The 16,013-nt window shown below is 44.9% G+C and overlaps 2 protein-coding genes across 2 annotated transcripts in view; one reads left to right on the forward strand and one right to left on the reverse strand.

Annotated features, from left to right (window-relative positions):
* LOC111160768 (zinc finger protein 729-like) overlaps positions 1-16,013 on the forward strand; it is a 411,473-nt gene that overhangs the window by 378,534 nt on the left and 16,926 nt on the right.
* LOC111160567 (vomeronasal type-1 receptor 2-like) lies at positions 6,561-7,633 on the reverse strand. Its single transcript, XM_022523764.1, is given in 2 exon segments — positions 6,561-6,923; positions 6,926-7,633. Coding segments are annotated over 2 exon segments (1,071 nt in total).

The raw sequence follows: 16,013 nt of genomic DNA on the forward strand, positions 1-16,013 counted from the left end.
AAAGCAGACATCAACAAATATAAAAATCACATCACTGTCCTTGGGTAGGAAAATTCCATATTATCAAACACCAATCTCTAAGCTATATAAATTCAATCTGGTCCTGATACAGATACCATCAGTTACTCATTGGAGCTAGGCATGTTGTTGCAAAAAAAATATCCTACAGATGAAAATACAAAGAAGGATAGGCAAGAAAAGTCTGAAAAAGGAAAAAAATGAGGATAAAGTTTTAGTTAATCAAGATGAATAAGCTTCAGAGATCTGTATAAAATTGTATATATGGTCACCAACGTACTGTGCACTTAAAAATTCTTTAAGAGGGTAGATCTCATGTTCAGTGTTCTGAAAAATAAAGAAAAAAGAAAAAAGCTAAGGCTAGCTAGCTCTGTGAAACATGTTATTTCTTGAATAAGACCGATCAGTAGAGATAAAAATTCAAAAATAGACCAAAGTATTTGCGAAAGTTAATAAGCAAGAAAATATTGGGGATGGCATCATTCCTACTTGGGGTTTGAGAACTTGATTATTACCATCACATAGGTAAGAAATTGATTCACTGGGGCACCTGGGTGGCTCAGTCCCTAAACATCTGCCTTTGGCTCAGGTCATGATCCCAGGGTCCTGGGATCGAGCCCTGCACCCGGCTCCCTGCTCAGTGGGAAGCCTCCTTCTCCCTCTCCCACTCCCCCTGCTTGTTGTGTTCCCTCTCTCGCTGTGTCTCTCTGTCAAATAAATAAATACATAAATAAAAATCTTTAAAAAAAAGAAATTGATTTACTCTTCACATCCTATAACAAGGTAAAGGTCCAATGAAAAAATACAACCGCATGATGAAAAGAACCTCTTTTCAATACAGACCCTGCTTATTAAATTGAAATAGAAAATACACACTGACTCCCTCCTGCTGCCAGGACAGGGGGCTCCACGGGAAGGTCATGGCAGCCAGTATGAGAGGGAGGCAGCCAGATCCCAAGACAGAAGTCCGTGCTTCAGTGAGCTCCCCTCCCCTCTGAACTGCAAAAATCATTTCACCTGTAGCAGCGGAGAGAGGTCGGACTTGGGGAACTGAGAATTTGGTTGGAAAACTATTTTTTTTCCCCAATTGCTACTTGCCAAAAAAGAATTACAAATTCCAAGTTAGCATTTCTCAAGTGTTTGGGAGGGACTCTCTCTTTTCCAAAGCCCTGGAGGTAGACAGTGTTCAGAGGAAGGGCAGGAAATGCTGACCTGTGCGGAAGGGACTGTCAGTGAAACACCCGAATTTCACTGGATTCTCTGCTCTGCTGAGGAATTCTACCCAAAATAGAGTTCCTTCTAATATTCAGACCACTGGGATGCCCTATCATTTAAGTTTTAAGCATAGAAATGAAATCAGACAAAGTGCCGGAAAAGGATTTGCAGAATTATAATCAAAGAGAACATGCGATGATAATTTACATTAGGAATCACTGGACTTATTTGCACAAGTCAGTGCCAATTTATGTGAAAGTGCAGATGATATGGAAATTTGTTAGGAAAATATGCTTTACCAATATTGATCTCCCTAGTGGTAAAAGAAAGTCTAAACACAGCAGTATCTACCAAAGGGGAGAAGTTTATGAGACCCTCACAAATGAAAGCACCAGGATCAGATGGCCATTTATTTTTAAGATTTTATTTATTTATTCATGAGAGAGAGAGAGAGAGAGAGGCAGAGGGAGAAGCAGACAGAGCAGAGAGCCCGACAGAAGACTAGATCCCAGGACCCTGGGATCATGACCTGAGCAGAAGGCGGATGCTTAACCGACTGAGCCACCCAGGTGCCCCAGGATGGTTAAAAGGGCAGATCCTATCGTTCCTTTAACTTTCATATGACCCAGTACTCATTTAAATAGCTTTGGGTGGTTACCACATCATTCCACAGCTGCATTTTTGCTGAGTTTTCAGTAATCAGCTCTGATTGCTTTTATAATCAATTAAGACACATGAATTCACATTAATCCTTTGTCTTTCCCACACACAAACACACAATTTGGTCCATGCCCACTATCGAATACTCCCCGTACCCAAGTCAGAGATTAGAGCCATAGTGCTGGACACCCTTAGTTCCCAGACACACAAATACACAAACGTTACACACAGGTGCAAACACCCACGCATATGTACAACATACACACAAATGCACAGCAGTATACCCCCCCACACATACACACACTCACACTCCACAGGGAACCCACATGCATGCACAAATTCATCAAATGCAAGCACATAATCACATTTACACACCCTCATCCCGACGCTCACGTTCCCAGTCCCATGTACATGATCTCATTCAAGGTCAGCATGCACGTGTGTGTCTCAATAATGTGGTCACGTGTGTAAGAATACGGGCATCCCCTCACCTCGGATGCCTGAAGATGGGGGGAGAGGGGCCACTTCCACCTTGTCCACTCCGTCCATCCCTGCAACCCACAAAGATGACACTCACCACGTGCAGTATTTGAAAGTGCCGCGAGCGTCGCCAGGGGCCGACTTGGCATGTCGCAGGGGCGTCGATAGAGCGGGGTGCAAATGAGGACTGAGGGACCAGGGTCAGGCGGTGTGCAGACAGCATGGGAGTGTGGAGGGCACAAAACTCTTCAGAGGCATGTCGTGCCATAACACGCGATGGATGCAGATCGATACAGAAAAGCAAGGGGGGAGGCTAAAATGAACCTGAAGTACTGGGTCAGAGTCAGGGACATGTGAACATATGTTTAGCTGTAGAGACGCAAGTAGACAGGTAGATAAAGAGAAAACTACACGTGTGTGTGCCGACAGATTTCACAGGTCGGTCTGCTCAGAGGGCCTAACAGCAATGAAATGCCAGGAGCAAGAAGAAGGCCCGGCACTCACCCGGCACCCACAGTCTTGTATCTAACGCTGTTCTCTAGCCAAAGGCTCCTTGGAGAGGTGGCGGGAAGATACAAGAGGAGCCTAGAGCATCTTGCAGTGACGAAACGTAAGAGTAAGGAAGTGCTCAAAAAGCAAGAAAACGGGGGGCCGCCTGGGTGGTCAGCTGGTTCAGCGCAATTAAGGGTCTGCCTTCAGCTCAGGTCATGATCTCAGGGGTCCTGGGATTGAGCCTCAAGTCAGCTCCCCGCTCAACGGGGAGTCTGTTTCTCCCGATGCCTCGGCCCTCCCCCCACCCGTGTGCTTCTGCGCAAACTCTCTCTCACATAAATAAATAAAACTAAAGAAAAAAAAAACTGAAGACCTATCAAAGGGACACAGTAGCTAAACCTGAAAGGGTTCTTGTTCGGCACCCTGTCAACAGTGCTCTGATACCAACGGGAGGTCCTGCAATTCCACGTATTTCTGACATTCTCCATTAGTACAGACCCCACAAGTTAAAGGCGAGGTCCTTCCTGAGACCGACCCCTGTCCCAAGTCACTGCCTGCTAGGGAGGTATTCCCAGACTGGGGCATCTGGCGGCCGGCTACAAATGCAAGGCTTCCCACACTCCCCCCAGGCTGGAGATTGGCTGGGAAGACTCACAGGACTCAGGAAAGTGCTGTATGTCTGGTGATCCTCAATAAAGTTAATTCGCGTATCGGGACCCATAAAACAGAGGCCACCCCAGCGGCCCAACGCACATCACAGATACACCTAAGCCAGCCCGCCCTCACGTGGAACACGGGCAAGGAAACCTAACACACGCACAATGACAAGCCGCCGGCTCCAGCTGACCCCACTGGGGAAAACAGCTCCTGCCGGCTTCGTGAGGAAGTCCCTGACCTCCTCCTCAATCACGCCTGGTGTCTGGACGGCCTCTTCCAAAACGCGCTCTCACCCCAAACTCCTCAGGAAAAGCGCCCCCTTGTGAGGAGGCTCTGTCCTCCCGAGATCAAAGGTGGTCTTCCTTTGTATAAAAGACAGCAAACTTCTTACTAAATGGTTTTAGTTTTGTCATTTGACATCATTTTATTATAAAGGACAGCAATAAGGAGCCACAGGAAGGAATCCACAGAGCGAGATCTGGGAGGGTTGCCCACAGAGTAGCTTCTGCTCCCCACCAAGAAACTCCCTGGAACTTCTCCAGAGGTTTAAGTTAAGGTCTCATCTCATTACGTAGGCATGGCTGATGGCCATCTGCTGGAACTCAAGCCCCAGTCAGCCTCCTTCCGCTCCCCAGAGGTTGGGCAGCTGAGTGTTTCAGTCCAACCACGCAGCTGGTCTTCCAAAGTTGTTCAGTCCCCCGTTCTAAAGCTATGTAGGGAACCAGGGGCTCCCCACCCCTGCCCACAGTTGCCTCCTTAGTATAATACAGACGCTCCCGCTACTCAGAAAATCTCAAAGGTTTTGGAGCTCTGAGCCCAGAACCTGAGACAAAGACCAGATGTACCTGCATATATGTGTATATACACATATGTATGTATTTTATAATACCATGGCTCCCAGTGACCAAAGCTGGAACAATTTAAGCAACAAAATACGTTACATAGTATTGAATTACAGCACAAAGTATAAAAGACGTATAAAGGAATTGAAGAAACAAATAAAGGAGGGAGAAGTGACACAGCTTCCATACAGAAGAACGGCAAATAATATATGGGGTTACTTAGCCTTCCAGGAGGTGGTGCATAACTCAACACCCCACCCCCCACCCTCAAGCACCCTCCTCGCTCCCCCCACACCGCTGTGGGCTACGGTTAGAGTCTCCCAAAGAACAGAGTCTGGAAAGGCATGCAGAGAAATTTTACAGTGGAGAAGCCTGGTAAACGTGCCTTAATTAACTGATCGAGATTAACACCACACAAGATGACTCGTGCTAATTGCATGAACCTCTCAGGCCAGATGCTGTGATGAGATGTGATACTCTTCTGAAAAACCCATAAACCCAATTTGTCCTTGAGAAACACTTCAGACAAATTCAACTTTAGAGGCATTCTAAAACCTACAAGACCACTGCTCCTCAAACCCGTCACGATCAACACGGAAGGTCTGAGAAAATGTCACAGAGCAGAAGAGCCTGGGGGAGACGGGATGACTACATGGTCCTGGACTGGATCCTGATAGAGAAAAATGATGCTGTTAAAACAACTGAAATGTAAAGAATGTCTGGAGTTTAGGTAGTAGTAGCACACCACTGTTGGCTCCTGGGTTTTGACAAATGAACTATGGTAAAGTTAAGATGGTAACATTTGGGGTACTGGGTGACAGATATTTTGGAACTCAGTGTAATCTTTACAAGTTCTCTGCAAATCTAAAGTTATTCCAAAATAAAATGTTTACTTTTAAAAATTTGCAAATAAGAGAGGATTATATTATAATATTTTTCAAAGATTTTACTTATTTATTTGATACAAGCAGGGACAGCAGCAGGCTGAGGGAGAGGGAGAAACAGGCTCCCTGGGAGCCTGATGTGGGGCTCGATTAGGACCTATGTGGAAGGCAATTAAGTAATTAATTCAGTCAATTCAGTCAATTCAGTCAATTAAGCAATTGACTGAGCCACCCAGGCACCCCATATTAAAATATTTTTTAAAAGATTTTATTTTTAAGTAATCTCTACTTGCTTAAATATTAAGTAGTACTTAAATAGTAAGTAGAAATTACTTAAATAGCCCCTACCAATGTGGGGCTTGAACTCATGATCCCAAGATTAAGAGTCACATGCTCTACTCAGGGAGCCAGTCAGACGCCCCTAAAGTATTTCTATGTCTGAGTTAATGTCCTTTTAGTTTTCCTTTCAAAGGTGTCCATTTTGCTCCAGTGGGGATTTCAAAAGCGATAAGACCCCTTGTTGAGCAAAATATATTCACCTTCCGGCTTCAAATTGCTACTCATCTACTGCCCCAAGCTTGATGAAATGCTCCTCTGTAACGTCTTGTATCCTCAAATTGGAAAAGCAGAAGTCCATCTTGAAACATCTTTTCGCCAAAAGAGCCAACTGCCATCAAGATTTAACACAGGACAATCCACCTTCTAAACATTCCCAGAGTCCATTCAGTCTTTTCCTACACACCCGATCTGTGTACTGGCTGCTCCCCACCTGCACCCTTTATAAAATTCAGTGGACATATCTAAGTTCCTCTTCGCCCCCTGCAGTTTACTCTTAAAATGTTGACCTGAAAAAATTTTAATATGCTCGTCTTTCTCCATTAGCATTAGCATATTTCAAATGTCCCCAATTTCTCTTAGTCTATAAAGCACAACATTCGCAACACAGCCTCCAATGCCAGAAATAAGTAAAACTTGATTTTTCCCTCCAGCTTCACCCCAGGTCATTTGCATCACAAATCAGAACCATGGCTCCCATCCCTAGTTTTGAAAAGACTACCCACATGCTGTTCCCTCTTATCCAACTGTCTTCACAATTCCGAGCTCAGGTACATCTTAGGACATTTTAATGTATCTCAACTTGAAAGTTACACAGTCAAAGGCATTTCCAGTGTCTTCACATTATTTCAGGACTGTTCTATGGAACCTTAACTTCTCCAGGGTAACTGTTAATGAACATACAACTATCTAAGTAACACGCATGTTAATTACAGAAGAGTTCATGTACCACGCTATCATTATTTACTATTTCATATTAGGCCAGTGTCAGTCTGTCTTGCTTAACCTTCTCTCTGCAGGGAAACTGGCTCATAATTGTTCTAAACATGCTTTCAGGTTTGGGCGTATCCATGACTGAACTGGTGGAGGACAATTCATACTTCTCTGACGAGATGACGGAATTATGTATTTCTCCCACAGCAGACACAGTGGAGCCGGCGCATGGGGGGTCATGGCTCATGAGAACAAAAGGACTAACGGTTGAAAAACAAGCAGTGATTACGACAGCGGCATTCATCAGCCACCGCTTGGAATCACTAAAGAAAGCCAAGTAAATGTAAATGACGGAGGAGAGGGCATAAAATAATAAAAAGGTGGTCACCAAAACAACGATGCTTCGATGCTTCGGGTGGCTCTAGTCTCAGGGGAGGGTCTGGGGGAGAGACTGTTCCTACGGATGTGTTGGACCCTCTGCTTGTGCCTGTAGAGGATGAAAACCATGGAGCTGCTGGCCAAGGTCATGAGTCCCAAACACAAACTGTCGTGGAAAGATGTCACTGCGGCGTACACTGAGCTTGCGATCTTGGCGCTATGCCACCAAGCAGGACGATATCTGAAATCTCTTTTCTTTGTAATATTTTTGTTGCTCCATTGACCAGTCACAAAAATAGGAAAAAACATACTTCCCACCATATGGAGCACCCAGCACAGGGTACAGGAGAGGCAAACGTACTTGGGAGATTTCACTTTAAGCTCCACCCACCTGGAGTTCCCGGGGTGGATGGTGACAGCCTGGCAGATACTCAGGAGGCAGGTGGAACAAATGGACATGCCTCTGGCTACTCTGTGAACATAGAGAAGGAGGTGGCACTCATGGTAAGTGGCGGAACGTTTCAGCCCTAAAGCTGCCATGGTCTCTGGGACTCCTCTCGAGAGAATGACCAGGCAGTTGGTTGCAGGCAGGTGCCTGAGAATCCAGTCTGTGGCTCTCAGCGTGCATCCCCTGAAGTAAAGGGACACGCGATGATACAAGAGCAAGAAGTTCCCCAGGATTCCCACGACTGTCTGGAATAGCAAGATCATTCCTATATTCAAGTCCACTGAAGCCATTCCGCCATTTTCCAGAACTCAATATCCAAATTCACAGGCGGGGGGTTCTGCATGAAGACATGAGTTTGGGGCATGAGTTTCATGACATGAAAAAGACATGAGTTTCACAGGAAATAAAATCTCCGCTTACCTTTCCTTCTCTCTGAAACTTCATATTTAAAATATATTTTCTTTTGTTACAGAGATTTCCCAGTTCGGGTGTTTCTTTTTATAGTGCTTACAGTGTGTGGGTAACCGTTGTAGCTCTACCAATTCTAACTTATTTAATATTCACAAGCCTGTGAGTAAGGAACTATGATAACTCTCACTTTATGGGCGAGGAGAATTTAACCATGGGCACTGAAATGATTCTTCTAAATAGCGGGATTGGGATTTGAACCTGGGAAGCCTCGCTGCAATGACCTTAGTGTGTACTACTCTATTCTACTATGCCAGGTGCCTAGTTATGGGTGCAAACACACACACACACACACACACGCACTTCTCACATTTTAAATTTATTTTACTATATAAACTTGGTTTGCTAGTTTCCCATTTTTGTTTAAGTATTTCTTTCATAACCAATATAACCAAGGAGTGAGGATTCAAAGGCTTTAGTAAATCATAAATGTACTGAATAATTTTATGAGCCAATTTGATTTATTTAATGTAGACAAATATTAGGATGGCAGCAGAAAAAGTCATTTCATTTTTTTCCTGAACCCAAAATACAATGGCACCCGTAACAGAAATTATTGCCCAAAACTACAGCTAAAAATGGGACATGAAACATAAATAGTGACAAAGTATATCAGGGCAAGAAATAAATTAATCCTATAAAGATCACATCACTGTATGTGTATTATTCTAAAATAAACAAACTGAAACTTGAACAGATACTTGATTTGGAAAAGCTATTACAATACAAGATAAACATGCAAAATGGCATTTGAAGACTTGGAACTTTGAGCATTTAATAACTGAAAAGCAAGAGAGGTGAATAGTGAGATGGTAATAATATTGAAATGATTTTTTAAAAGATTTATTTACTTATTTGAGAGAGAGAGAGAGAGAGAGGAAGAAACAATGTGAGCAGGGGGAGGAGCAGAAGGAAAGGGGGACAAGCAGACTCCCCTCTGAGTAGGAGCCTGTTGCAGGGCTGGATCCCAGGACCCTGAGACCACAACCTGAGCCGAAATCAGGAGTTGGACGCTCAACCGACTGAGCCACCCAGGTGCCCGTGAAATGATTTTAAACCAGAGAAAAACTACCTTTTTTTCCTGATGAGATTATATTTTTAAATTAACTTATCATTTTAAAATTAAAATATAAAAATAAAGTCCTTAATTTTTTGCTCTTTGAACCCCTCTACTACGATGTTAATTTTTTCTTAAGGGACCTTTCCTAATTTCAGGAAACAAATTGTCTCACAGATCACTAGATCACCAATATTTTCAGTAGAGACACATTTACTGTCTCCATTCAGCTTGTCACACTCAAGTTACAGTAGAATAAATTTCAGCAATTCCCATTCAGTCACACTTTTCCTGCTGTGAATCAGGTAGTTTAACTCTTCCCATCATATTCGTTATCACATGCACAGGCCTTTACAGAAATCACAATATTGCTCCTGACAATGTCCCTGTGACTCTCACACACTGTACTGAAGAGCAGACTAATTCTGAAATTATAATCTTGAAGCATCTTAAAAATCAGACTCTGAAAGCACTTGGATCAAACACCACAAACGCCTTTAAATGACAATTTTGTTAAATTACATTAGCAGCAGTCAGGCACGGAGTTAGCAGGCTCTCTCAAACTCAGGACTGTTGGCCCAGACATGCTCACTTACCCAGGCTCCTGCTGATCTCCCGAGCGTCGACACTCTGCTCTTGGACCAAACTAGGAGATACTCACAAACTCCTTCCCACTGCCTGGACTGTGAGTGGGGTGTAAAGCAGTGGCCGAAGCACGTGTGGATGGCAGGCAGCCAGAGCCCGCGATATGGGCTAGTGATTCTGTCCTCACCTCCCCAAAGACATGCAATCATCATGTCACCTGTAGGGACAGGGACAGTTCACACTTGGGGAACTGAGAACAGTTCTGAAAAACTTTAATTACCAGCATCTATTAGAAGTTGCTAATGGGCATATTCAAAGGGACCGTCTGAGTGTTCGGGAGAGACTCTTCCATTATTCCTGGAAACAGACAGGTCTCACGTGGAAGGAGGAAATGCTCAGGTCTGAGCCACGAAAGCCCAGCAGAAAAGTGCACGCGCCTCATTGGATTCTGTGCTTCCCTGAGAATTTCTTTTATCCCAGTCTAATTCTTTGTTAATCCTCAGATCCCTGAGTACCGCCATCATTTAACTTAGGGGCAGAAAGAAAGAATCATACAAAGGACCCAAGAAGGATTTGCTATTTTTAAGGTTTTTAATTAGTGCAATAAATTTTTTAAATTTTCAATAAATGCAAAAGAAAGAATATGATGTCAATGATTGAGATTTTAAAATATTTGCCCCGTTTCTCCAAGTTAAAACAAACTAGACAGAAAACCTATATAAAATGGACACTTTGGGGCTCCTGGGTGGCTCAGTGGTTAAGCCTCTGCCTTCGGCTCAGGTCATGGTCTCAGGGTCCTGGGATCGAGCCCCACGTCAGGCTCTCTGCTCAGCGGGGAGCCTGCTCCCCCCACCCCCGCCTGCCTCTCTGCCTACTTGTGATCTCTGTCTGTCAAAAAATAAATAAAATCTTTAAAATAAAATAAAATGGACACTTTCTAGGAAAACGTATCTTACCAAAATTGCCTTCAGTGACACAGGGAGTCCAAACAGCCCAATATCCATGGAGGAAAGGAAGACATTTATAAGGAGTCCCTCACGAAACAAGCACCAGAATCAGATTAGCAAGCAGATTCTTCCATTGTTTTAAAACTAGGCTCCATCCCCAGTGTGGGGCCCAACGTGAGGCTTGAACTCACAACCCGGAGATCAAGACCTGAGCTGAGATCAAGAGTCAAACGCTTAACTGAACCACCCAGGTGTCCCCAGAGTCCTCCACTCTTTTACATAGCAGATAAGCCAATGCTACTAACTCAATTCAAAAACATTACAGAAGGGGCGCCTGGGTGGCTCAGTGGGTTGGGCCTCTGCCTTCGGCTCAGGTCATGATCTCAGGGTCCTGGGATCGAGCCCCGCATCGGGCTCTCTGCTCAACGGGGAGCCTGCTTCTCCCTCTCTCTCTCTGTCTGCCTCTGCCTACCTGTGATCTCTGTCTGTCAAATAAATAAATAAAATCTTTAAAAAAAATTACAGAAGAAGTAAAATGTCCAAATTATCTCTATATGTCAAATAAAATTCGGATACCAAAACATCCTAAAGTTTGTGCCAGAAAGAATACCACAGAAAGATCTCCATCTGCCTATAGATGGCACCATCTAAAATAAATATTGCCAAAACCCCTGAAAAATAATATACAAATAACACACGATGACCAAGTAAAATTTATGTCTGGAATTCAAAAATGATTCACTATTAGAAAATTCGTTAATACTGTTCATCATATTTATGAAGAGAAATCAATAAATGGCATAGAAATTAGAAACCAAGATGTAAAACTGTGCCTGCAGATGATAGAAAGAACTGATAGAAAACCAATTACGAGAAATAATTCAGTAACCTAATAGGATATAATATTGTTACACACAAACAATAGCCTTTCTGTAAATAGGCTATTTTATTTTTAAGTTATCTCTATACCAATGTGGGGCTCGAGCTCACAACCCCGAGATCAAGAGTTGCACCATTCACTGACTGAGCCAGCCAGGCAACCCTGTACTAGGCCATTGTATAAAAATAAAACAGTGATTTACAAGTTACAACGGGAGGGCCTGCAATTACAAAAGCGTAACATTAAGTGAAATACACTAATCCGGGATAAATCTAACAAAAATGTGTAAAGCCTATATGAGGAAAACTATAAAACATTCTCGAAATACATAAAAAGGAGAACTAAGTGAATGTAAATTTACATCATGTTCTTGAGTAGAAAAACTCAGTATTGTAAAAAGGCCAATTTCCTTATGCTAATTTATAAATTTAGTTTGATCCTGGTATAGATACTATCAGTTTTTCAAACTAGCGATGTTACTGGAAAAACCTTATAGAATAACAAACAAATAAAAATAGCCACACAGGGGCGCCTGAGTGGCTCAGTGGGTTAAGCCTCTGCCTTCGGCTCAGGTCCTGATCTCACGGTCCTGGGATCAAGCCCCGCATCGGGCTCTCTGATCAGCGAGGAGCCTGCTTCCCCCCCTCTCTCTGCCTGCCTCTCTGCATACTTGTAATCTCTCTCTGTCAAATAAATAAATAAAATCTTAAAAAATAATAGCCACACAAAAACTCTAGAAAAGAAACAAAATGAGCATGGCTAGCCTTATGAGATATGTTTACTTATGAACAGACTATTAGACCAGTGAAGTGAAAAATTCAGAAGTATGCCAAAGTGCAAAAGAAAAGTTAGTAACCAGCAAACAGTACAGTGGGAAGAACATCATTAACGCTTGGCATCTGGGAAATGGGAATTCTTATCGAAACGACAATAAATGAGGCGCGCCCGGCGGGCTCAGTCAGAAGAGCATGAAACTCTTGATCTCCAGGTCATTAGTTTGAGACCCACGCTGGGGGCAGAGATTACTTAAAAAAATAAAATCTTGGGGCGCCTGGGTGGCTCAGTGGGTTAAAGCCTCTGCCTTTGGCTCAGGTCATGATCCCAGCGTCCTGAGATCGAGCCCCACATCGGGCTCTCTGCTCAGCAGGGAGCCTGCTTCCTCCTCTCTCTCTGCCTGCCTCTGTGCCTACTTGTGGTCTCTGTCGAATAAATAAATAAAATCTTAAAAAAAAATCTTTTTTAAAAATGACAATAAATGGTCATATTCTTCACATCCTATAGCAGGGTAAAGGTCAAGCAAAAGAGAAGTCAATATGGTAAAAAAATAAAGCATGGTTGAATTCCTTCCTAAGACCCGCTTCTGAGAAGCACCTGCCTGTAGCCAATGTCTGGTTCACTGTCCTTAATGGAATCGCTCCCTGACAGCTTTGGGCTTGAAAAATACCCTTGTTGAGTTTTGATGCAAACTTGTTTTGTTTCAGAACGGCCAGTGGTGTATCCATCAGCACTATCTGCTTCTCGAGTGGGTTCCAGAGCGTCACAACTGGCCCCAGAAACTCCAAGGTGACAGAGCTTAAATTAAAATCTCCCCGGTGCCTCTCTAATAAACAGCTGCTTGAACCTGAATATCCCAGCAAATGCCACTTTCCCTCCTCTTGTGACTACAAATAAACAGGGAAAAACATCACAAAGAAACATGACTGGGCATTGTGAATAAGATCACACAGTCACCACTTGCTGCACTTTCAATCCCTTCCCTGGGATTCGGGATCTGGGCAGCATCTCCATGGTTTTCCGGCTCTTAAGATATAAGCGGTGGGTCCAGCACATTCATAGGAACAACATGTCTCCCCAGAATTTCCCCTGACATGAGGGCTACCCAAAGCATCCTTGTCTTGGTAAGCATGTTTCTATCTTTAAATGCTCTCTCTTCCACTTTTTCACTTTATTTGGCTCTTTCTGAAAATCCCAGTTGGTGGCTACTGAACCCACCTGTTATGATCACTCCATGTTTTTCAACAATCAGCCCTTTTGTTTTTGGAGCCATGACCTTACTGTGTCCAGGATCTTCTCTGCATGCCATAAAAGGAACACACAGCTCCCTACAACCTACAATAGCCAAAAACTATTATAAATTGTTTAAACGACGTGTGGTCATTTGAGCACCAACTCCTTGCAGAGATGTAAGCAGTGAGTGAGTGAGCAGTCACCTAACAGGGCGAGAGACGCAGATCCAGCCCACAGCACCCTCAGAATTCCACCGGAAACGGAAGAGGAACTAGTAACTTGCCTGCTTTATGTTCAGTTATTAAGTGTATACAATGGTTCTGAATATGTGAAAAGCCAATTTTATTATTTGCTTGTATTGTTCACATAAAGAACAGACATCTTTATCAGACGTCTCTGGAAATACTTCCAAACCAGTATTTCGCCAGTACTCGGAAAAGTTAAGTATCTCTGAAAGAGTACACCTTTTACACGCCTCCTTACTTGCACTTCAGAGAAAGCATTTAGAAACAGAAGAAAAAAAAAATCGGTTAAAATACCTACTCTTCGAGTTAAAAATACTCTTCCAAAATAACTGAATCGAGATTCTAGAAAACTGAAATTGCAACGATATTTGGTAACTAACGCCGTAAGCAAAATACAGGAGGCCATCCGACAGCTCTCAAAGGTGTTGGAATTTATAATTTATCTTGAGGGGTGTGAATTCCAGTATCAAACTTAAAGAGAGAGAAATTAATTTATACGCATACAGGCAGGAATTTTGGTTCTTTTAAAGGAACGGGCCAGCCCTCCGCTCCCGCAGCCCAAGGTGTGGCCCGAAGCCCCGGAAGAGCAGCCCAGCGACCGCGGAGCACGAGTGACAGCCGCGTGAGAAAGAAGAGCCCCGCTGGGAAGTTAGTACAAAGCGGCACGTTCCCGCAGAGCAGTCCTGCATTTCTCATTCCAGCTCCCACCACCCACACTGAGCACTCGGCTTTTCCTCAATCAAGTTAGGAGCTGTTACTGTCGGCTCGGTCGCCCCACGAGGAGCCCCGGGTCCCCGCGCTGCTCGGTCGCCCTCGCAGGAGGTGCGTCTCCACCACTCGCCAGAGTCTGCACGCGCACCGCGCTCAACCTGTCGGACACCGCCGCTTCCGGCCAAAGCGCCCACGCCGCCCTAACGCTGAACCCAGCAGGGCGGCTAAACACACCGGCGGAATTCGGAGGAACCCCAGAGCAGGACCCGAAACCGCCGGGAGGGAGGGACCGACAGACGCGAAAACCGCGGGACCCCGCGCGCCCAGGCCCCGCCCCCGCCCCGCGGCGCACGCGCACGCGCGCTTTCCCGCAGACCCGGAAGCGGATCGCGCGGAGCCACGGGCGCGCTCGGGTGAGTGAGTGTCCGTTTTTCTGGTTCAGGCCGCCGGCGCGCTCCTCGGGCCCCGCCTCCACACCCAGTTTCGGGGGTCGCCTGGTAAGGTTAAAATCCCTGAACCCCCTTCCGTCCCTCTCGCTGGGAGCTTGTCCCTATCGCTTGTCGCGACGTCGCCGTAAGACGTTCCGAGCCCTGTCGCTCGGTGCGGGACCCGGGAGTGTGCGCTCGGTTCGGTTATCGCTCTGAGGCGGGTACGGGCCCCAGCCTTGCCGCCTTCGGCTCTTGTAGACACCGATGGCCCTGCCGGTCGCTTTCCCTCTCAGAACCTTCCCCGGACTCCCGGCTCTGCGCCCACCCTCACCCGCGCCGGTACTGTGGTCCCTCGGGAAGTGGATGCAGGCCCTTCGCTCCGCTCCAGGGAGGGCAGAGGGGCAACCGAGATGGCGGGGAGGAGGCAGGAGTCTGCGGAGTTAGGGGCCACCAGAACGTCTGGGGAGAAAGAGCGGCAGGGATTGAAACAGAGGTTGCGGCAGAGCGGGGTCCAAGTGTTGGCATAGCGAGGGAGGGAAGCCGAAGGATGCGCAGAGAGGGAAACGCAGATGGACAAAAGGACAGAAGAGAAACGAGGACAGAGACATACACAGAGAACACAACACATAGTGGTCTCGGACAAAGCACGGGACCCAGACCCAGGTGAGTTGACTGGATGTGGGATATTGAGTTGTGAAGTACGGATTTGTGGCTCTGGAGTGAAAATTTGTTGAATTGTTTCAGTTGGGCAGAAGAGAATGAGAGTTGTGAAATCGGGTGTTGAAGGCATCTGCACTTCCTAATTGCATAGACGAGGATTCCATTTGCAGCCCCTGTTAACTAGAGTGCAGAGGCCTAGCTCAGGCAGTTCCAGGCCATCCTCTTCCCTTCCAGGAAATGGGGGAAGACTTTCTGTAAGCACGTGGTGCTTTTCAAAATGGCCGTTATTGACAGGAAGTTTCGCTTTCCCCCCTTTTCCTGTGGCTTATGTCATTCTTTTCTAAATTTGATGTAACTTCACACCTGTTTTAACTTTAATCTCAGAATCCACTGCATATCTTTTTAGTTTCTAAGTTATTTTCCTTAATTTTTTGTTCAGATTATGAGTTACATGATTTTCTACTTTACTGTGTAGTGGAATATTGTTTGATGTCTGGTAAATAACTTAAACTGTTTCATTATGCATCCCTTAAGGATGTTGAGAATCTTTTAACACTCAACATCTAGTTTAGCCAGTTAGTTTCATGTTCAGCAGTTCCCTTCCCTTAAGTGATCTCAGAAATTACTGAGCTCTGAGCAGAAGTTTCCAACTAAGTGGATGTGCCCCTCAAGTCCCCTTTCT

Source organism: Enhydra lutris, unplaced genomic scaffold, assembly GCF_002288905.1.
Source record: "Enhydra lutris kenyoni isolate GAN:26980312 unplaced genomic scaffold, ASM228890v2 scaffoldscaffold77, whole genome shotgun sequence".
Taxonomy (NCBI): domain Eukaryota; kingdom Metazoa; phylum Chordata; class Mammalia; order Carnivora; family Mustelidae; genus Enhydra; species Enhydra lutris.